Source organism: Taeniopygia guttata, chromosome 3 (assembly GCF_048771995.1).
Source record: "Taeniopygia guttata chromosome 3, bTaeGut7.mat, whole genome shotgun sequence".
NCBI classification, from domain to species: domain Eukaryota; kingdom Metazoa; phylum Chordata; class Aves; order Passeriformes; family Estrildidae; genus Taeniopygia; species Taeniopygia guttata.
Genome location: NC_133027.1, coordinates 87,187,000 through 87,210,062, shown reverse-complemented (window position 1 = coordinate 87,210,062; position 23,063 = coordinate 87,187,000). Strand labels below are relative to the sequence as shown.

The window sequence follows — 23,063 nt, the reverse complement described above, 5'->3', positions numbered from 1 at the left end:
CAGGCTGCGAAAGATGCTTCAAAAAACGAAAACAAATCCAAACAGCCTTTTGTCAGGAGCCATGGGGCCGCTGCAGCGCCCGCCCCGTCCCGCGGGGCTGAGCAGCCGGGACGGGGCAGTTCAATGCCAAAGAGACGGTCGGTACCGGCCCCGCAGCATCCCAGTTCTGCAAAATCCCGGCCCTCCGACATCCCGGCCCGCAGCGCCCCGGCCCCGCCAGTCCCGGTGCGCATCTCCACCCCAGCGCATCCTGCGCGGCCGCGGGTCCCCGCGCAGCCTCCGCTGTTTTTTTTTAATCTTTTTCGCACATGTTTCCTCCTCTCTTTTGCCATCCCTCCTTCCCGGGACTCCTATCCCCAAACCACCGAGGCACCCCGCTGCAGCGGAGCAGCCGCGGCAGTTCCGCGGGGCAGCCGCTTCCAAACCCTGGGGAGCTCCGCTGCTGTCCCAGACCCGAGGCGGATGCAGGGGCGAGTGCCGGTTTTCCCTTCTCCAAGCCCGTCCTACGAGCCAGGAGCGGTCAGAAGGAAAACTGTCACTTTTCTCTCCTTACTTTTTTTTTTTTTAAATTAAAAAAATTCCCAATTCCCCCACCCCCCTTTTTTCCTTTTTTTTTTTTTTTTTTTTTAATGTTTTTGGTTTTGTATTTTTTTTTTCCCTCTCCTTCCCCTCGGGTTGTGTCGAGTCTATCAAACCAGTTGTGTGGCCCTAACCTCCGTGGCCTTATATCTGCCGTGCTGCCGGGCCAGTCTATCTTCGCTCCATATACAGTAGACTTCAGAGAGCAGCACAATGGGGGAGGCAGGGAGGTGAGCATGTTAGAGGCGTGCATATTAACGAGCCGCAGCCAAGGAAGCCAAAGAAGCCGGCGAAAAACCGGGAGAGACGGTGCGGGAGGCGGGGACGTCCTCCCTGAGCCTCGCCTGCCTCGGCCTGGGCTGCTTTTGGGGCTCGGCATTGATGCGGAGCGCGGAGTCACGGAGCGGTGTCCTCCGCGTTTTGTTCGGGCTGTCACTCGCGCTCATTGTTCGGCATGTTCTACATGTTGTATCCCATATGGCCAGCTGGGCCGGGGACCCCTCACAAAACCCAAATTGTGCCCAGCTTTCAAACCCAGCATTGTTGTCTGTGAAAGGAAGGCGAATTAAAAATTCGTGCTATATCTATTCTGGGAAGAAAAAAAAAAAAAAAAAAGAAAAAAAAAAGAAAAGAAAAAAGAGGGGGCGCAAGGAAAAAGAATCCCGCTCTCTTCCCTCCCTCTCTTCTCTCTTTGAAGGCCAACAGAGACTCTCCTCCCAGTGCCCGCTGACAAGTTTCTCTCTCATTTCACAGGAAATTCCCCCCACCCCTCGCAAAGCCCCGAGCGCGTCCCCTGGCAGGAGCCCGCGGAGCTGCGCTGCGCGGCCGGGCTGCGGCGCGGAGGCCGGGGCAGAACAAGGCTGCATTGAGGGCGGGCTGGGCTGCAGCTGCCGCCTCCCTGCGCGGCCCGGCCGTACCGCCAGCCCGGCTGGCACGTCCCGCTGCCTCCCGGAGAAACGGCCCTTTCTTCCGCGCTCCTGCTTGTGCAAGGCTGAGAGAGAAAGGGAGGGAGGGAAAAGGAGAGGGAGAGGGACGGGCAGAAATTAAAAAGAAAAAAATATATCGGGGAAATAAATTGTTTGATTTTAAAAACAGCAAAGAAAAGGGGGGAAGGAAATAACGAAAATGGGAAAATAAATGAAGAAACAAGGAAAAAATTTAAAAAGGAAAAACGATTAATAAAATAAAAATAAAAAGGGGCGAAAGGAAATAGAAAAATAAAAGGGAAGAGGGAAAAATAACGAAAAAGAAAAGAAAATAAAAAGAAGAAGAGAAAGGAGGAAAAAGAAAAATATAACAAAATCAGAAAAAGCAAAGGAAGAAAAACTAATCTGAGAAGGCAGAAAAAGAAAAATAACGGATGGGACGGAAAACAGGGGAGAAAAGAGAAAAAGAGCTGGGAGAAGCCCCCAGCCCGGGCATCCTCCGCGCCCCAGGCGGGGCGGGGGAGCCCAGCCCCGCGCGGGATCGTTGCGGTGCCCGGAGCTGCTCCGGGCTCGAAGCGGGCCCGCAGTGCTCGGACGAGGCTTCCCCGAGGGGGGTCCGACTCCTCCGGTCCCCGGCAGCCCCGGCGAACCCCGGGAACCCGGCCGGCCCCTCTCGGCCGCCAGGGCGGGGCTGGGTCGCGACACGGCCCGCGGGTCGCGATCTGGGGCTCTAGCGGGCGTTGGAAACTCGGCCCGAGCTTCAGGCCCCGCTCCGTTTCCTTTCCCGCCCGGTTTTCCCAGTATTCTCCTGCGGCCGGATCTCCGGGACGCCCCCGTCCCCGCGGAGCCCGACGGTGACTTCCCCCCGTCCCCTATTGACTGTAGGGCTTAGGCGGCAGCGCTGTGGGTTTTTCGGGGCTGCTCGAGGAGCCGCTCGAGGAGGAAGCTAAGCCAATATTTACCGACCGCGAGGGCAATTCTCGGCGGGGTTCATTAAGGAGCCGGGGGGGCTGAAAGGGCTGCGGGGGGAGACCCGGGGGGCGGCCCCGCCGCGGCGCTGGGCCGCGTTCCGGGAGATTGGAGCCGGCTCCCCCGCAAATAACAACCCCCAAGCTCCCCGAAAATCATCCCCGGAGGTGTTCCTTGCTTTAAACGAGGGGCTGGGGTCGGTTTATTGGCCGAGGACCGTGTTTTTTGCGGCCCCCCGAGCCCAGGCAGCGGCCGCGGGGAGGCAGCAGAGCCCCGCGGAGCCCGGCGCAGGACGGGGCGGAGGCTACACTGTCCCTCCGCGCCCCCGGGCATGACAGAGCGGGGGACCCCCGCGTCCCTGTCCCCTGAGCACCCCCCTCTTCCGCCCCAAAGGCGGGATGGCCGCGCGGCGGCGCTGCTGGATAAGGGACGCGCCGTCGGGGCCGCCCGGGACCCCGCGGCGAGGGGACCCTCGCATCCTCCCGGTGACACGGAGAGGAGGGACGGGCCGCTGGAGGGGTGGCACAGGCCCCGCAGCAGGAGGAGCGGCCTTAGCCCTAAACCGACGGGCCCGGGGACATCGCTTTGGAATTCAGCGCAGGGCTCGGGGCGTGACGAGGTCTGGCCCCTGACCCTCATGGAGGGCAGGACACGGCGGCAGCAGGGACTGGTGTCAAACTCCCCAAGCTCCAGAACCCCACCTTCGAGGCAAACAGAGTGTCCCCAAAGCCCGGGCAGGGTTTGGTGCTCAGTGCTCACCCTTTCCACATCGGAAGAACAAACAAACCGATGGCGAGGACATCGTGGAATTCCGGAGAGCTGGAGAGGATAAGGCAGCACATCCCGGCTTCCTCCCGGCTTCCTCCCGGCTCTCCCCGCCCCACAGGTACGGGGACAGCTCCCTCCTTACACTGGGGACATTGGGAACACTGGGGACAGGTGAGTGCCCCAGGATAGCCCTGTACTCCTCCCTCACCAGGTGATGCCTCACTGAATTTTGGGTTTCATTCAGTGCTGGTGAATTTACTGGCGAATTTACTGCATTTTGGACAATACCGTTAATTAATGGTAAATTAATGTAGAGAATCAGGGAATTTCTGACAAGAGAGACACCGGAGGGACCCCTCCCTTCAGCTCCCCCATGGCCCTTGCAGGCATCAGCCTCTCTCTTTCCCGCTTTCCCTCCCTCCTTCTCTCCTACCCGTGGCCGGTGCATGTTGTCCCCACCTACTCTTCCTCCCCAGTATTTAAATAACCAGCAGACTCAAAGAAGCTGGGATGCTTCAGCTGCAAAGGACATGCCCTTGATCGAGGGGAACCAAAAAAAAAAAAAAAAAAAAAAAAAGAGGAGGATTTAAGGCTGCAGAGTGGTTGGATTCAGCATCTTTCCCTCCCACAGGCCCCACAAGTCTCACCAGCCACAAAACTCAAAGTTTGTCTGAACATATTTTATTGGGTCGTACAAAGTTTTGGGCAATTTCAGTGGGGTTCATGCACTGCCCCCAGGTTCAACTGACATATCTGGGATTAAACCAACCGGGAGTCACATCCATGCTCTCAGTACAAAATATCCCAGGTCTGCTGGGAAAACCCAGGAGCTCAGACAAACTCCCCGGGATTGTTCCAGGTTCACTTGGACAGCGTGCCTTCATCCTGCCTTGTGATCTGCCATGTTCTGTGGGATTCAGCCCCAGTTCAGGGAAAAAGTTCTCCGTGAGATAAAAACTGCAATAAATAAATTGTGTCAAATCATGCTGTCATTGCCTCACATCAGATCTGGCCAAGCAGGCTCACCTGTTTTGGGGAAAAAAACGGGTTTAAGAAGTGGTTGTGTCTTTGGATGTGCAGGCATGCAGCTGCTCCTCCCCACCACCTGTGGGATGCACCACTCCTGGATCCTACACACACATCCTCCAGGGAAGGGGTGTCTGAAGGAAAATAATTCAGCTCTGGTTGTTCAAGAGTCAAAAAAAAAACAATCCTGGAAGATTTCCCCCATCGTAGAACTTCCCAGCTATTATTATTTCTCCCCTTTTCAGTCAGAAAAAAGTCACTGACTCCTAAAAGAGGTGAAAGCACTACACAGGATTCTTAATCCAAAACCAGGCCAAGTGATCCAGCCTCAATTAACTTGGGATATAAATGGCCATACATTTCTCATATCTTCGGAGATGGGTCTCCATCCTTTGCCGCACCATGGAGGAGCTCTTGGCAGCACATCCCATAGAAAACACAATGTCCCAACCTTCCTTGGTGTAGCCCCTCCTGAGGGCAGCTGTTCCCCAGGGGTTCAGCAGCGCAAGCCAAGCATGGCTGAAGGCTTTGTTCAATGTCTTCCACCCCTTTATCTTCCCTTGCCATTCCAGGGGCTTGGGAAGGGCTGCAGCTCTCCTTCCACAGCCTGCACATGAGCTGGCCTGAAACAGTTCAGAGGGATCTGCAGGGAAGTGACCCCTGAGCTCTTTCCCCAGGTGTTTTCCCAAAATCCCACAGCAATTCCATGAAAGTGGTTTTGGAGCCCCTTTGGCTGAGGCAGGTGTAAGGCAGAGTCCATGGGGTGAGCCCAGGACTAAACCAGTGACTCCTAGGCCAGCCTTTTTCCTGCCCCAGGAGTGAGAGGAGACACTACCCCACATGTATCCCAAGGGGCTTGGAATTCCCCCAGCAGGGAGAGAGACCCTGGCTGCACATCAGATCCGTCCTAGGTGAGGAAGGGAAGGGATCAGTAGTGATTTCGGACACAAACCAGGGACCACCACCCCAGCCCTCCTTTGCGCCCCTTCAACACCTCCCAGGGGGTGATGTTGGGAATTCCCTGTCACCCACTTCACCCTCATGGAACCTTGGCCCCACTGGCACTCGTCCATCATGGCCATGCCAATCTGTGTGTGCTCCTCTGTGTAAGATCCATGGATTTCCACGCCCAAGGGAAGCACTGGCAGTGCCAGGCACCTCATCAAGCTCCTCCTGCCACATTGCAGCCAGGATGGAAACTCCTTGTGCAATCCTAAATATCCAAAATGCCCAAAGACAAAGGCCTTAAAGGGCAAAGCTCCCTCCTGGCTCAGAGGATGCTTTTTATACTATGGATATATGTAAGACTTGCCTTTGATGTCCCTCTCAGAGTTAGCGAACAGCTGGATGAAAACCCATGACAAAAGGGAATTCAGCATTGTCATTAATGGTGACTTGAGGTGGCAGCTGTTTGCTGTGGGTTTCAGCAGCTTCTTGATTGGTCCCTCTCGAGTGAGGACACTTAAAACTCCATATTACACAGAAAAAAGGCAATGGAAACATCCCCAGCTTTTTGTATTTCAGTTCTCTCAAGGGTGTCTGAATGAGGTGAAAATAAAACACCCCAGAACCATCAAAGAGAAAACTGAGCTGATTGTGGTGAGGAGGGAGGGAAAGAAGGAGGAATGGTCACTCAGTGTGTACCCAATACCTTCCTGGCACATCCTGGAGCACCCCACAGACAGTAAATCCAACCTCCCTTCCTACACAAAGTCTTGGGAAAATTAATCCATAAACTGATCACACAGTGTATCTAAAAAGTCAGAGGAACGGTAACATTGGAAGTCACTTTGCCCTGGTGGAGTCCATTCAGGATAAATTCTTATTCTCCTCCCTTCCTCTTGAACCCAAGGTTTGCAAATAATCAACAAATAATGAATGCCTGATTACAGAAGAGCAGCCCCAGTGGTGTGTGGTCCTGCCTGACAGAAATCCGCCCAAAATTTGGACTGTCCGAAGTCCCTCTGGAACACATCAGTGACTCCCAGCTGGGCCACACAGCCACAACATCAAAATGTTGTCACTTCCAGTGCCAGCAAAATGTTCAGCAGGGATTTGGTGATGCTGTGGCAGTGGGGTAGCAGCTCTGGGAAAAGCCATATAACATCCAGATCCATTTATCCTGGTTTGTGTGGGTGCCCAGAGACACCAGCTCACCCTGTTTGCCTTTGGGAGATTTTGACTTTGGAAAATATGTTGGTTTTTTTCCTTGGATCTCCCAGTACCTGTAAAGGGATAAATCAACTCAGTGGTGTGCCTGAAGCCATCTGGCTGGTCACATCATCGGGTTTTTACCATGGCATGAAGAAAATAATAAATAAGCCCAGATTTTCCATGTGGCTGTTGCCATTGTGCCGGGATTCAAACAGGAATCTGGGAGCAATCCCTGTTTAGCCCCACCCCGTTGTTACAAAGGCAGGCTCTGTTCACAGCCCGAGGCAGGTGAGGGCAGAGAACAGCACCTACCTAGGTTTGGAGTTTTCCTGCTCTAGCTCAGACACAGGGGAGCTGAAGAGCTTCGCTGTTCCTGCTCCCCAGTTGATGATAACCATTGACTCTCAGACAGGGAGAATTCCATGTGTCCTTCCAGCAGCTCCTGTCCCTGGTCACCAGCAGGGACACTGGGGACCTCTCCAGCGCCCCATGCAAACAGCATTTATACCCCTAAATACTCAGTCTCTACTTTCTGCAGCTTGATTTTAAAGGCAACCAGCAACTTTTCTCCTTGTCATCAATAATTCATGGCCACACCAGATAGTCATTAAACATATAATCAAATTAAGTTAACATATCTTGAGGTTTGCAACCCAAGGTTTCCTGCCTCAGCCCACAGGATGCCTGCCTCTGTTTGGGTTGCCACTTAATCACCACACAATATTTGTTTTGGCTTGGTTGTATGTGAGGAGAGATTTATTCCATGCCATCTGGCTGCAGTGTGGGAGTCAGCAGGGGGAAAAGCTACCCTTAACTCCTCCACTGGCTGCCTTAGGGACCTTTGGGAAGGAACACCACAGTGGAGCAGCTAAAAGTGTTCCAGCTACTTGCTTTGACACATTGTTTATCCGTACTATCAGTTTTTAAGGAGTAACTCCCACCACTCCAGGCTTCTTCCATTTGCCGAGCTGCCCACGCAGCTCTCAGAGGTAATTGCACGCAGAGCAATCCCAGCTTTGTCTGTGCCCCTTGAAACCCCCCAAAATAACGACAAGGGTTTAATCTGCATTTATTTGGGATGATTTCAGCATCGATCAGCACACCTCCCGGGGAACTCAAGAGGAACAAAGAGCCCATTGTACCTCGTGTGCCACACTCAAAGCCCATCAAAGCCAGCGCCAACTTGGAAGAGCCTTGACTTGAGATCCACTGGAAAAACTCCCAGTGACTTCAGGAGACACTGAATCAGGTGCTCCAAGGAGGATAACCCACGCTGGTGGTGACAGGCTTCATGTTCATTGCCCTTTGGAGACAGAACAAGAACAAGAAGTTCTGAGAAGCCACAGAGGCAAAAAAACCCCAGAAAATATCAACAATAAACCTCGACAGCATTGTCTGTAATTGAGTACGGAGTGACTGGAGAGAGCACTAAGTGTTTCCCAGATCTGCCTTGAAAACTTCAGGATTAGGGAGGGTGAGACCAGGGAACTCACACATGGAGCTGAATTTGGCACAGTTTGGGCACAGAGCAGCTCCCTGGGAGGGAAAAATGAGAGCAGGGAGATCATCAGCCCAGCCCAGCCCAGTCCCACATGCTGGGTGAGGCACAGGGGAGGAACCAGCCTCTAAACAACAAAAAGCAGCAAGGCAGATGCCCCAGTGCATCCTCCTGAGGGACCAGCACCTTCCTCAGGCAGCTTTGCACCCAAAAAACTGCCTGGGAAACCTGTTATCCTTGGAATGCTTGTGTGGGGTCTCCAGCCAGTGCCTGGAGGGGGGGGGAAGAAGAGACAATTTCAGCTGTTACTTCAAAGTAGGGAAAACAGTGCAGGCAGGAGAGGAAGGTGAGCTGAGCAGCAGCAGAGGCACAGGAGGAACAGTTTTACGCCTCAAGCAGCATCTGAAGCACCAAGGTTTGTGTTTCTGAAAATTCCTGGCACCCACTGTGCAACAAAAGTCACTCTATGAGACCATTCCCAGGCTCCTAGCAGAAAGGATCTTAATTGCCACAGAGACACTTTTTCCTCCCATCTCTGGATCGGCACTCGGTGGTTCCTGAGCTTGGGAAATTGCCGCTCTCTCCTGATTAAGTGCTTAATTGTGGCCAGAGCTTCCTTAAGTGTTTCAAGCCCTGAGCTGCAGTCCCACTTCAAACACGCACCTGCCCGGGAATCCCTTCCAAAGGGTGCCTGAGGGGCCCTGGGTGCATCCCTGTTCCACAGGGAGCCGAGTGGAGAGCCGAGAGACGGAGAGCGCTCACTAACTTGGGCTCCAGCAGGATGTTTTCCTTCAAGGAAAACACGGACAAAGTCAAAGGAATTTAGCAATTATTTTAGCAGGTGTCCATCCCTGGGAATGCTCAAAGCCAGGTTTTGAGAACCTTCATTCTACTTGAGGCAGTTCCCACCTGTGAACTCTCCAGGATCACCCACAGTTCTGCAAAAAGTTTCTGGCCATGGGGAAAAGCTGTGGTTAAAATCCCTGGAGGCCTTGCAATGGTGATACCAGCCCCAGCTCAGAGCTGCTTAATGGTTAATGGAATAATATTTCCATCCATTGTAGATGAGAAAAGATAATTACTTTTGGGGTTTAACAACCAAATGTGTTGATCCAAATGTAATCTCAGTGTTTTAGCATCTGATTATTACATCAGAAACACAAATGTCAATGGGCCGCAGCAACCGAGTTGTCAGAAGAGGGGAAAGGGAGATGTGTGACTTAAATCACACACCAGGGGAAAGATACCACCAAGGTACATTTAACTTGAGTTAATTAAAAATACTCTACTTCCCTGTAGCATTCTGGGAGCTTGGAGCTTATGTTTTCCCTCAGTGATCCTTCTGCTACACCCAGAACAAGGGACAACCAGAGGGGACAAGTATGGGTCATTCCTTGCTCTCCCAAACCAAGGATACAAATCCCAGATGGCTCATTCCCCACAGGAAGGAATGGCTGCAGGAATGTTATACACTGAGGGTGCTTTGGTGCTTCCATCCCAGATCTTTTTTCTGGAATTCAGCTAGCACCTGTCGTCCGGCATCTTCTATCACCTCCGTGGGCCCTGCTGGGCCTATTTGTCCCTGCTGTCCCAGACCTGCTCTGCTGAACCCAGAGAACATGGGAGAGGTTTCCTTTCCAACCCAAACCACCCCAGAACCTGCAGCAGCAGCCCATTCCTGAGGCAGTTTAGACAGGAGATGACAGGAATCCCTGTTCTCCAGGAATTCCTGTTCTCCCTATCCCAAAAGCATCCAGCACACACAGGGACCAGCACACGACATTAACACGAGCGTGCTGCCAAGAACCAGCTGGAATCGTGGTGCTTTCTGCTGAACAAAGCCCTTGCCTTGATTTCTCAGCCAGGTTCAAGTTCCCAGCAGGCTGAACATCCCCCACCCCATCCCTGAAGCACCCAGTGCTGTATGGAATTTTATTAAATTGCCAGCATGGGTGGCCGTTCAAAGTTTGTGTGGCTTGATGTGATCGATGGCAGCAAAACACAGGAATAAAGGAAGGGGGAGGGGGGTACCCCTGTTTGTTAAAGCTTTTTCTTTTCCCTTTTGAATAAAATGTCAACTCCATTATATAGATGTCAACTCCATTACTGCAACACTCCTGTGGCAGCCTCAACATGGAACTATCTGCTAATAAAACAACTTTCTCACAGGGGGAGCAGAGGGCAAGTTACCTGCTGGAGGTTCCAATCTGGTTAAGAAAATTCCTGTTTATCCCTGCAGGCACAAACACCATTTCCATTATTCTGGTTTCCTCCTCGTCTTTGTCAGCCCCAAAGTAGAAACCTGCTCTTGTATCCTGATGAGCCTGCTGTGGTCACGGACCTTTCCTCGTTAGAGAAGGTGGAAAATGGGGAGAGTCGTGCCTGCTGTGCTGGAAAAAAAATCTGGGTTAGAATTGTGGAATAGTCTGGAATTGAAGGCACCTGAAAGGTCCCCTTGTTCCAGCAGCAGCCAAGGTGGGAGAAACAGAGAAGCAGGTTCCTGGAGGTCCTACTCCAGGGGGATGTTCTGTCAAGCCCCCTGAGGGGGGTCTGGGGACAAGTGCCCCCCACATCAGCAAGATCTGCCCACAGGCAGAAGGTACCATATACACCACCCCAAAAGCACTTTCAGAGACGCCCCTGGAGGTGTTTGGCACGTTTGTGTGCCTGGGAAACCAGGATACACTTGGGAAGAGAATTTGGGTGTGTGAAACTGGGGGTTCCCATCCTTCCACAGCTCTTTTGGAATATAAATTATATTTTTAAACAACCAGGAAGGCAGGGAAGCCACTCAGCCTTGCTAGGCATTGGTTGTGAGAGTCCAGGGCTCCCCCCTCACTCTCAGGTTCGCTGGCTGCTCACAGCCCCATGCAGACAAAGATGAGAACGTATTTAGAAAAGAATAAAGAAACCCATTCCACGATGGGAGTTGTTTAGATAATTGATTTCCCTTGGACTTAAAAGCACTAAATAACAGCCAGTGAGTCACATCTCCCAGATAACCTTTTCCTTCAAATCTCTCTTCCAAAGTATTGGCCTTTGACAGAGGTGTCTCTGGGAGTGCAGCTCCGGCAGGCTCTGAGACAGCCCATAGGTAGGATCTTGCTCAGAGAAGGCCGTGACAATTCCTCAAGCAATTATTTTTTTCCCCGGTATCCTTTGCATAGAGAGAGCTAATTAACTGCCTGACAGGTTCTGCAGATCCAGGGTGCAGAATGAAGTAGCACAAATGTCATAATTAATTAGCAGTTTAATGCCAGAATGAACATGGCAAAGGTGCCATGTCAATATTCCAGCACCAGGTGGGGAGAATTCCATGTGCCAGGCATTGGGGCAGGTCCAGCCTGGACAGAAGAGGGAATTTCTTCATGGAAAGTGTGGTTGGGCATTGGAAGTGTCCAGGGAGGTTTGGAGTCACCATCCTTGGAGTGCCCAAGGAAGGACTGGAGGTGGCACTCAGTGCTCTGGGCTGGGGACAAGGTGGGCGTTGGGCACAGCTTGGACTGATGGGCTGGGAGAGATTTTCCAACCTCAGTGGTTCTGTGATCCCACTACAGAGCCCCAGACTCTGTAGTGGGAAGCTCAGCTGGAATCACTGAGAAATGAGGAATAACCTGTCCTGTCCCCCCAGAAACTGGGCAGGGACAGCCCATGCCAGGCAGGGGGCGTGCCCAGCCCCAGGCCCTGCTTTTTCCCAGGGACTGTCGCTGTTGAGTAAGAAACAACACAGACTCACTAGAAGGTCGGTTTGTACAGCATCTCCACTTTACTTCAAATTTTTATTTTTTATACATTGTTCTGATACAGATAGACTAGATTGGTCAATTTATGAATGTATTTCATTTGATTGGTTAATTAACAAAATGCTTTCTTAATAAACAATCTTTGAGAAAAACAACACTTGCAGGATGTTTATAATAACAAGCTATCATTGTTTAACTCCCCGAAGTCTCACAAGCTGATTCTGGGAAAACTTATTTAGTTTTCTCGCTCTCTGACCAGGCTGTCACATCTGCAAGGGAAAACATCCATCTTACGTCTCTCTCGTCCACCAGGGAGTTTCCCTATTTTTAGTGAGAATGACCCTGTCAGTGGCCACCAGGCAGCTCCCAGCCCCTCTCCCAGCCCACCTTGCAGTGGGGACAAAAGTGTGTTTGGCACAGAGACACAAAGCTGTCACACAGACCTGAAGCTGTCACACACCTCCCATGGGCAGCAATTCCTTTCCCAGGGATGGAAGAGGGGCTCAGCAGCACAGAGGTACCAACTTCCCCCTGGATCAAGGTTGACAGAGCAGGGGTTGGACCTGGGGCAAGCCCAGCACCAGACCTGCCCCAACAAAACTGAAGCAATTAGAGTCATCAAGGCTGGCTCCTGGCAAGAACCAAAACCCAAGAACTCTCCAAGAAAACTCTCAGCCCTACCCTTGTTCCCTGAGCAGATGTTCCCAGTGCTGGTGGGCACCGGGGAGTGTATCCCACATACCTGGAGCCCAGCAGGGGACAGCTCTCCATGGGACAGACACCTCAAATCCTGCCCTTGCAAGACCCACAGCCCTGAAAGTAAAAACCCCAGGGCTCAGGCATGATTCTCAAGGACTCCAGAGAAGGGCAGATTCCTGCAGGAAAATAAGAGCGAGGACTTACAGACAGGCATCCGTGTCTCCTTCCATCCTCAGCTCCCTCAGCTCCACTCCCTTCCCCATCCACTGTGGGAGATCTTCAGGGGGAAGAGCAAAGCAAGGGACGAAGCCCCTCAGCCCTGCATCCATTTGGGATCATCGGGCTGCCAGCGCTGGGCTGTGCCAGGCAGGGAAGGCAGAGCTTTGGGTTCTTGAAATGCCACTCCTCCTTGCAGAGCCAACTCCATGGTGACAAACAGCGCCGGGAGCTGTGACACTGGCGGGTCAGAGCCAGCATGGTAGCACCGGGAGGGAACAATGAGACAGAGCAGGAACTCGGGCTGTGGGAAAAAGCATGGCCTTGAGGAGGAGAAAACGCATGGCATGCAGGAGAAGGTCCTTAACTTCAGTTTCCTCTTTTTTTAACCTAATGAAGTCTTTTATTAACCCCATCTGGAAGAGGCCAGCACCTCTCCAACATCTGCTTGGGGGCTTTGTTCAACTGTGAAACTTCTCCTCTGTTTTTTCAAGCGTGGTTTATTCTAGCACTTCAACAATGGGATGTTCCAGGGATTTCTGTTCCCCCTAAGTGCTGACTCCTGCAAGTGAGATCCCAAAACAGTGGTTCAGTAATGTCCATCAGTCATGAGGGACTGTGCACCCCTGAGTTCCACACAGGAATGCTGCTCCTTGGGACGGAGCAGTGGATTCCCAAAGCTGGGAAGGTATCAGCAGGGCACTCATCCTGCCAGTGCCTCCACAGCCCAGAGAGAATTTCCCTGTGGAACAGCTTTGGATCCCAGCAAAGGTGGCTACAGCAGCAGGGATTTCTGTGGAGGAAGCCTGGGAGACATCTCCCAGCGCTGCGTGCTTGTTTGAGAGCAGAATTCGTCTCCTTCGGGGCCACATCCTTCACAAATCCAGTTTAACAGATGCCTCCTGACCCTGTCTTGTCCTGCTCTGTTATTCTCAGCTCCAGCCATTCCCCATCCAAGATCTGTATCACTTCCACACCAGGCTGTCCCACAAAGCACAGGATGCTGTCCTGCAGCCTCCCTGGGTCCCTCATTTGGATTTAAAGGATGCCTGTGTGGTGTTTCCCAGCCCTGCACGACCTGGAGCTGCTGGCAGGACACAACAGGGCTAGGAGGAGTCTATATCCAACCATGGAGAATCCATGGAGAATCCAGCAGCATGAGGGGCCAGCCTGGGGCTCAGGGGCCCTTGGCCAGGTCCCATCTCAAGGTGATCCCACAGCAGGACTGGCTGTCACACCTCAGATCCCACAGATTTGTTCCAGGTTTATCCCACCTCTGCCATGTCTGGGCTCCAGCTCCTTCTACTCCAGCAACAGGGAGCAAGCCCTGAAGCTGCTCCTCAGTTGCCACTGGCAGGGAAATAAATATCCCAAAATCCCAGTTGATCCCCATTTCACATCCACAGCTGCACCACTGGACCATCGTCCCTGGCTCTCCACATCCTTGGGAAACGACACATTCCCTGTAATCCCTGTCAGGTCCTGCACCCATCAGACACAATCCTACTCCCCAGGTTGTACAGAAAAGAGGGATGGATTTTTCCTCCAAAAGAGGAATATCTCCCCACTTTGGTGCTCCAGGGCCCTGAGTCACTGTGGTTACTCCTAACTGTACATGGAATAGCACTCTAATTTTAGAATTTGGGGAGTTTATCCTTCAGGAAGTTTACTTCATGACTTCCTCACACTGTATCTAAATCCAACCCAAATGGAGTTTTTTCCATCTTTTTATTTTCCTCTTTCCCAAGAAAACCCATGTGCTTGTCTAGGGGTTTGTGTGGATCCAGCACTGTAAGGAAGCAAACGGCTCGTCTGGCCACAGCCAGCCTCTGGCTCCTTCGCCCTCCCCACCAGCACAAGGATCTCTCCTGGGCAGCAGAGGCAGGGATAAAGATCACCCCAAGCCTCCAGCAGCAGCACAGCGTCCTGGACATGCACTGAACCCAGCTGCCACAGAGAATGGGGATGCTGGATAACCCTGGAAGTGCTCCAAGCCAGGCTGCACGGGACCCTGGCAACCCAATCTGGAGCTGGCATCCCCGCCCATTGCAGGGAGCTTGGAACAGGAGGGTCCTTCCAGTCCCTTCTGTCCCAAACCGGGCAGGAATCCCATGGTGATCCCACAGCCTAGGCCAGGTTAAACCCATGGAAAAACATCCGTGAGCCATGTGGAAGAACTCCCATTCCAAAGGCAGGAGCAGTCACAAGCAGCACAAACCAGGAGGGAATTTAAACCTGGGAGTAACTCAGGAGCCCAGATTTTCCTGGTGTTCCTTCACCCATGCTTCAGCCACAGGGAAAGCCACCCTTGTTATTCCAAATAATTAAAACTGGGAAAACAATATGGAATGAAAAACACAGCCTCAACAAAGGGAGAGAGGCAGTGGGCCCAGCACAAAGGAGACCGTGGCATACGCTGCTGCCAGGCAGGAATGGGGCAGGGATAAAGGATCAGGGATTGGGGATCAGGGATCCAGGCACAGAGCACTGTGGTGTCAGAGAAACACCTGTGTTCTGTTATCTGAGGAAAAGCTGGAGGAGATGCCTCAGGATTATTACACAGCACCGGAGTATTTTCTGCCACCTCAATAATTAGGAAAACCTTACAAGCAGCTCTGGGATATTTAGCTTTCCTGCTGCCCACACTGGAACCTACTTTGCTCACATCCACACACTTTTCCCTTTCCAGAAACTTTTCCCAGCTGGATCTGAGGACACAAGACATTTACCTGGGAGCTCAGTATCTGGAAACGCCCTCTTTCACAGGCAGGACAAAAGCTGGCTTGTCCCCTCTCTGCCACCCAAGCCCCATGGGAAAACACATCCATCCAGCAAGCAGGAATTCCAGGGAAGGGTATGTGAGACCAATATATTTATTGGCAGTGGGTGGGCGGTGGTTATCCCAAAAAAGCTGCATAACTAAAATCTACAGCCACAAGGATAAACATTATGCCATGACAGTTATCATCATGTAAAGAGGGGCAGGGAACCTTGCGGGTGGATGGGGAGATAACACCCCCTAAACCTGACTTTAGAGTAGACCAGACATGTCACAGGGTCTCCTGCTGCGGCCGTGCCACCGCCGGCCGTTCTTGGTGGGCATTCCTGATGAGCATTCCTGCCGGGCATCCCAGCCCGCAGTTCCTTGTTCAAGGCTCGACTTCCCCAGGCAAGGGAGAGGCGGCGGCCACAGGAGCGGAGGTGTCCCTGCGCCGGGTTAATTTGTTGCCTTCCCTGTGAACAGCCCCTTTAGTGTGACTTCAAACTCTTCATTCGGGGGTTTACGTGGAAATGGTTTTAAAGAGCGCTGGAAACCCCGGGTTCCTTTTCCAATCTCGCAGCGTCTTTAGAAAGCAATTCCTTAAGCCTCCATTTCCGAGACCCTTTTAATCTCTGCAAATTATTGGTGAGCTGAATCAAGGCAAACTGTCACCCCAGTGCTGTCACTGTGCAGAGAGAGGCTGCCGCTGATTATTTAGAGGAAACCATCGCTTTTGGGCTGAGAAATAAATTAGCATTTATACTGGATTATTGAAAAACGCCCCCCCAAAAATCAGCCTCCATCTCTGTGTCAATTGTGGCTCACCGAGGTCAACACCTCCGCTGTGACAGGCACGGGCTCTCGCACAGCAAAGGACAACTTATGTGTGGAAATGAGTCCCGAATGTGTCATTATTATCCGTGAGACAAGCCGGGCTGGGAAATAACATCTGCACTGCTGGAAATAACTTCTGCACAGCCCGGGATCCAGGCGACCTTCAGCAGAATGGGGGTAATCAGGGAGCAGGGAAAATCACCCCCAAAAATTAAAACCCCAGAGTTTGGCTTCTTGGTTCTTTGCTGTTACATTTCCTACGTATCTGGGTTTTTTTTTTTGTTTGTTTGTTTGGTTTTGTTTTTTTGGAGTTGTTTGTTCGGATTTCTTTTTTGTTTTTTGTTTTGTTTGTTTCGTTTTTTTTAAAATTTGCTTTTCAACTACTTCACTTGGAATCTGCAGTGTGACCCTCCCAGGGTAGGGAAAGAAGAAATCCTGTTTTGTGTGGAACCTCCAGGTGATGGAGGGTTAGGTTAGAAAAACACATTCTATAAGTGAGAAAGATTTCAAGGTTAGGGGGTTGTTTTTTTGTGAGACATTTGCCACATCAAAATGATTTTCTTTACACCCACCACCGAAATGATGTGATGCTTTTTATCCCAAACATCACGTTACGGATGTGGGGAAAATTCTGGGGTGTTTTCAGTGCAAAATAGCCACGAGGCATTTTGCTGGCTGCATTTCTACCAGCTACACCTGGGCTGTGTTTCTCCCTGGGCTCCATCAGGGGATGCAGGGATGCCTCTGGCCCCAGGATAAGGGTGAGTGGTGTCCTGGTGAGCAGAGGCCCGGCTCAACCCCCGTTGTGCCCCAGGGAATTTCCCCAGCCCTCAGGAGCCTGTGCCAGCCCTGCCACAAGGAAAGCTCCACATCACTCCTCATCCCAGCTCCAGCAGCAGGATTTGGGGGCAGCTCTGGTGTTCAGGATCCCTTTTCCCCCTGGCTCCCCCTTCCTGGGCTGCTGTCCTGGGGCACCCTCGTCGGATTTTCCCCCCTGTGCCCCAGGTACCCAGTCCAGGGTCCTGGTGTGTGTGCGGAGGCTGTGAGCAGAAGCTGGTACCACACTGTCCCCTGAATCCCTACAAACCACCTCGCTTGTGCCACATCCCAGAATCCCAGTTTACAGGGCCAGTCTGACACAAACAGGACCAGTCCCTCTCAGTCCTTCACCTTATTCTGTCTGGTCTGCCCCCAAAGCAGCACTGAGGCCTCGGTGAGATCCCAAACTGCCCCAGTGGCTTGCAGGGAATCATCCCTACAGCACAGGAGCAGCCTCTCCCTTCCCAGAGGGAAGCAAGGACACCACGCTCTGCCATCTGTCTATCCGTCCGTCCGTCCCCAGGGCATGGTTCCTGCTTTGCCAAGCTGCAGGTTCCTCCTAGAGCTCTCTCCCTGAAGGGCTGGGGGACTCCAGCCTGATCCCCCCTGCAGGGCCCCCCTACCCCAACAGCACACGGGCACCTCTGTGTCCGAGGAGGAGGGAGGTTTCAGCAGCTCCTTCCTGGAGTGTGAGCCCCAGAAAGGAGGGGACCTGCTCCAGTAGGGATGGAAAACTCCAGGTGCCAAAAAAAACCAACCAACCAAACAAACAAACAAAAAAAAAAAACCAAAAACCCAAACCAAAAAAACATAAAATAAAATAACATAAAAAAAAACATAAAATAAAATAAAATAATCAGCCTTTGGAGAAATACTAATGAAGAATGAGCTGGGCTCAAACACGGTTCAGCAGCTCACTGGTACCACTGGTGACTGTGCTGGGAGCCCGACCCCAGGGACAGAGCTGTGTCCTGCCCTGGGTTGCTCTGAGGTGCAGCAGTGTGCCCACTCGTAGGTCAGCCCCTGTGCTGCTCTGCTGCTCCTACAAGGATGTAGAGAGGCTTTTTTTTTTTTTTTTTTTTTTTTTAAATAGTGGGGAGGGGAAGAGAAGTGCAGGGGAAAAAAACGGATGGAGGTGCCAGGAATTCTGCCCGAATGGTGGGAAGATTGCAACGGAATAGAACTGTCAGGAAGGCAGTATATGGACGGCAGTGCATGGAGATTCGGGACCCGTTTAACTCCTGACCCTTGCCGGGGTCTCAGAGTTTCAGTGTGGAGCACAAAGTTTAAAACACAAACCCGTGCTTGCTCTGATCTTTTATTTTTAACAATCACCACAGAGCTGCAGGTGCCTTGCCTGCAAAAATATCCGGGAAAAAATGGGGTTTGAGAAGGGAAGGGTCTGGAGGGTGTGGGATATCCCCGGCTTCCCAAAACGGGCCTCAGTCCCCGCAGAGGGGAGTCCCTGCACAAACACCGGCAGCAGCTCGGGAAGCGGTGCCGCTCCGGAGGGAGGCTGCTCGCTGAACACACCGAGTTTTATCAATTTGTGGGGAAGGCGCAGCCCCGCGGGTCCCCGCGCACGGCCCGGGCGCGCCCGGGTACGCACCTGGCACATCTCCCCGAACACGGGCTCCGCCCGCCCCGTCGCGGCGGTGCACGGCCCCGGGGAGCGGGGAACAGCTTTGGCTGTGGGGTCTGGCCGCGCCCCGGCCTCTCAGCCCGGCAGAGACCCCGCTCAGCCCCGCGGCCCCGGGAGCGGCCCCGCGGAGCTGCCCCGACGGGAGCGGGGTCCCGGGGCAGGAGCTCCGCAGCCGCTTCCCGTTGCGGGGGAGCGAGGCCCGCAGCCGGCCCGCACCCCGCCCGCGGGCTCGAGCTGCCCCGGGGGAGCCTTTCGTTGCACCAAAACCAACGAACAAACGAAGAACGACCGAAAAAAACCCGAAAACACAATCGCAAACGAAGCATCGGCTCTAAAGGGGCCCCGATGGCCTCGCACCCCGTGACAGCGGCTCAGAGGGGCCGGGACCGGGCAGGAGACGGGACAGGGCTGCCCGGCTCCTGCCGTCGGGGCCGGGCGGGGGCCGCGCCGTCCCGGGACGCTCTGACCGGGGGTGGCCGTGCACCGTGGAGAGGGGATCGGGGGACCGGGCATGTACTTACGGGCGAGGGCGCCGGGGCCTGGGCCGCTCGGAGCCGCTTCGGCGCTACCCCGCCGTGGTTGGGCTTAAGAGCCGTCGGGCGGGCGCAGGACAATGGCCGGGAGGAGGGGGCCGGGGCCGGGGGCCGGCGGGAGGCGGGGAGGGGCCGGGGCCGCCCGCCGCCGCTCCGCCCCCCCGCGTCTGGCGTAAACCCGGCGCCGGGCTAAAAGAACCGGCGAGCTACCGGCTCCCGGGGCTGGTGGCCGCCGCCGCAGACGGCTCGCCGGTGCCGGCGGCAGCGCCCGGCCCGTCGCGGCCCGTCGCGCCATGTCGCTGAGCCCCAGGCACACGACGCCCTTCTCGGTCACCGATATCCTCAGCCCGATGGAGGAGAGCTACAAGAAGTTCGGCGGCATGGACGGGGCGGGCGGGCTGGGCGCAGCCCTCGGGCCGTACCGCCAGGCGTCCGTGGCCCCCGCTGCCGCCGCCGTCTCCCAGCACGTTCCCGCGGGCGCGGCCGCCTATCACATGCCCCACGGCGTCTCGCAGTTCCCGCACGGCGCCGTCGGGGGCTACTGCAACGGCGGGCTGGGCAACGTGGGCGAGCTGCCCACCTACCCCGAGGGGATGCGGGGTGGCGCGGCGGCGGGAGGCGGCTGGTACGGGCCCGCCGGCGACCCCCGCTACTCCAGCAGTAAGTGCGGGCGTGGGGGGCGCGGCAGAGGAGAAGGGGGGCGGCCAGGCGCGGGGGGTGCGCCCCGACGGGGCGGGCGCCGGCCGGCGTTGAGCAGGCCGTCCCGCTCAGTCTCCAGGTTCATGGGCCCGTCGGCGGGGATGAACGTGGCCGGCATGGGCGGCCTGAGCGGCATCGCCGAGGGTGCCAAGGCCATCGTGCCGCTGCACGCGGCGCCGCGGAGGAAGAGGAGGGTGCTCTTCTCCCAGGCGCAGGTCTACGAGCTGGAGCGGCGCTTCAAGCAGCAGAAGTACCTGTCGGCGCCGGAGCGGGAGCACCTGGCCAGCCTGATCCACCTGACCCCCACGCAGGTGAAGATCTGGTTCCAGAATCACCGCTACAAGATGAAGCGCCAGGCCAAGGACAAGGCGGCCGCCCAGCAGTTGCACCCCGACGGCGCCGGCGGCGGCGGCGGCTTGTGCCAGCAGCCTTCGCCGCGCCGCGTGGCCGTGCCGGTGCTGGTGAAGGACGGCAAACCCTGCCCGCCGCCGGGCAACGGCACCCCGGGCCCCGGGCCGGTCGCCCCCGCCGCCCCCGCGCCCGCCGCGCACCCGCACCCCGGCTCGCTGGGGCAGGCGGCCGACCTGGAGGAGCTGTCACCCAGCCCGCCGGCGCTGCACGGCCCCGTGGCTCCCCTGGCCCCCCTGGACTCGGCCGGCGTCGACTACAACGGCGGCATGGTCAGCCCCAACCTGCTCTACGGCAGGACGTGGTAATCGGTGCGTCCCGTGTGCGTTCCTCCGACAGCCCCGCTCCTCCGGCACCGGACGCATCGCCCTACCCGGTGCCCGCGGGGATCGCCGACGGCCGCCCCACCCCCGGTCCCCTCCCAGCCTCCCTTCGAGTTTTATTAAGTCTCTCCTGTTTTTGGACAAACGGCCCCGACGACAGCGCCGAGTGCTTGCGTGAGGGTGCGTCAGTGTGAGTGTGTGTGGGTGCTGGTGTGCACGCGTGTCCGGCCTCCGTGTCCCGGCCGCGGAGAGCTCCTCTGGACGGGGCAGGGGCGGCCCGGCCCCTCTCCCCGGCGGTAGCGCAGCCCGGGAGCCCCGGCGCCTACCGCGACAGCTCCGCGGAGCGCCACAGTAAATCCTCTGAAGCGCAACTCATCTCGGCCGAATTAATTTCGTGGGGGTGCCCCGGAATGCCATTCCGTTCTTACCGCTATCTGAGGTAAATTGAGTCGCAGCTCAGTTGAGGCGGGAGCCGTGGCAGGAGAGCCCTGAAGCGCCGGTGCTCGGATTTAAGGGGAAAACCCCGTTTTTCTCGTTGTAATTAAATGCCGTGCAGTTAATGAATGTCCGTGCGTGGACGGGGCGCGCGTCCCACGGAACAGCCTCAAGCCCCCGGCCCTTGGCTAAGCTGCTGACGATCTCAGAGCCCTGCGGAGGTGACGGAGAGCCCGGTGACTCTCGGGGCTGGATCCCGCTTCCTGCCGGGATCAGACCCCGCAGCAGCCGGTGCCGGAGGATGCGCTGCGCCGGAGCGGGGTTTATCCCCGCACCATTTTCCGAGGAAATCCCGCACGTCGGGAAACGCTCCTCGGGACTTTCCGGCAATTTTTCTTTCTTTTATTTTTTATTTTAATTTTATTTTAAACAATAAAAGGAAGACTTGTTCTCACGAGTCAGCTGCTTCATTCTCGGTGTATGGACTGAAGGACAACCTCAGAATCCCTTTTTCTGCCTCCCTGTCGGCTGCCAAAAATTTAATTCTGTGCCCCCCTGCCTCTGCCAGGCTTTCCCATCCTTGGGGCACCCACTGAACCCCAACCCTGGCAGGGCTCCCCAGCCCCGGGGGCTACTCCACTCCCAGCTGTGCCATGAAGGAACGATTCTGAGGTGGAAAATAGGGGTTTTGGCCTCTGCAAGACCACAGACCTGCTCCCAGACCCCTCCCCAAGCCCCATGCAGGAACCTGGAGTTTTGAAAAACAGAAGAGGGAGAACACAATTCCACACTGGAGAGGAAGGAAATCTCCACCGTTCTTCTGGAAAGAGACTCCCTTCCCCTCCCGGCAGGTGCCACACGGGTACGACCCCCCCTGCCCCCCCAGCTCCCTCCCCTTTCCATGAGGGAGAATTTCTCCCTGCTGGGTCTCACGGGAAGCGGCTCAGAGTGTCTGGGGTGGGACTGAGCCCAGCCCAGTCAGTGGTTTCCCCCTCAAATTCTCTTAAATCCAAGGGGCTATATAGGGCTCAGCCCCAGACTGGGGGAAAAAATGTGTCTGTCAGAAAAACAGCCTGAGGAGCTCCACAGGATTGCTGTCCCAGGGTGACCCCCAGGCCCTCCAGCACCTGGAGGCACATGCAACTGAAGCAGAGCCCCAGGAAGGATGGTGCTGCCCGGCCAGGTCCTGCAGCCCAGCCCTGCATCAGAGCCGAGGAAACTAAGCCAGTGTGCTGCTTTAAGCATCGCTCCGAGGGTCCGAGTGGGCAGCGCAGCTCCCAGGGCCCAGGCTGGCTCCACTTGGGTGAAGGGTTGGGCAAGGTGAAGCCTGCAGGGATGAGCCTTTCCCACAGCAGCCCCACAAATGTTTACCCAGACTTTTTGTGCCCCAAAAAATGGGAGCAAGGGACAAAGACAACAGCCCCCGGGTCCATCCGTCTTTGGAACATAGGTGACCCACCCCACTCCCTCCTCCAGCCCATTCCCATGAAAATGCACCCTCAGAGCTGGTTTTGTCCTGCTGGAAAAGCAAAATGGTTCATTTAGAGCATCCCAGTCCTTTCCCAGCCACGGGAGAAGGTCCTGGGGAGGGCTGGCGGCTCCTAGCCCATGAACACTGCATCACAATGAAGGATTCTGCTCCACCTTCCATCACTTGAAAATAATGAAGCCAGGCTGATGATTTCTTCCTTCCAAGGTTAAACGGGGCTGTCAAGGCTTTCCCCCCAGTTGCTAGTGATTAATACCTGGATGACTGGAAAGAAGGGAGCATCAAGGAGTCGGGGCAAGAGTGGGGCTGGGAACTTTACTGATTTACAGAATACCTGGATTTAGTGGAAAAGTCCAAAGGGAAAGCTGAACTAGATGCTCTCCTCAGTTTCCTTTTTTTTTTTTTTTTTTAATTAAACAAAGATTTTAAATGCTAGAGGTTGGGAGGAATTGCTTTCCAATAAATCAACAGGAATGTGTGTACACCGGTAAAAGATACAAACAGGCTCTGGAGGGGGCTGGAAATTAACCAAACGCCACTGC

General features: G+C 54.8%; 1 protein-coding gene across 1 annotated transcript; it reads left to right on the top strand.

Annotated features, from left to right (window-relative positions):
* Positions 1–19,460: 19,460 nt before the first annotated feature.
* Positions 19,461–20,582, top strand: NKX2-4 (NK2 homeobox 4). The gene is made up of 2 exons (XM_030268651.4): positions 19,461–19,827; positions 19,939–20,582. The coding sequence occupies exons 1-2, from the start codon at positions 19,461–19,463 to the stop codon at positions 20,580–20,582; spliced, it is 1,011 nt and encodes a 336-aa protein (XP_030124511.2).
* Positions 20,583–23,063: the final 2,481 nt, after the last annotated feature.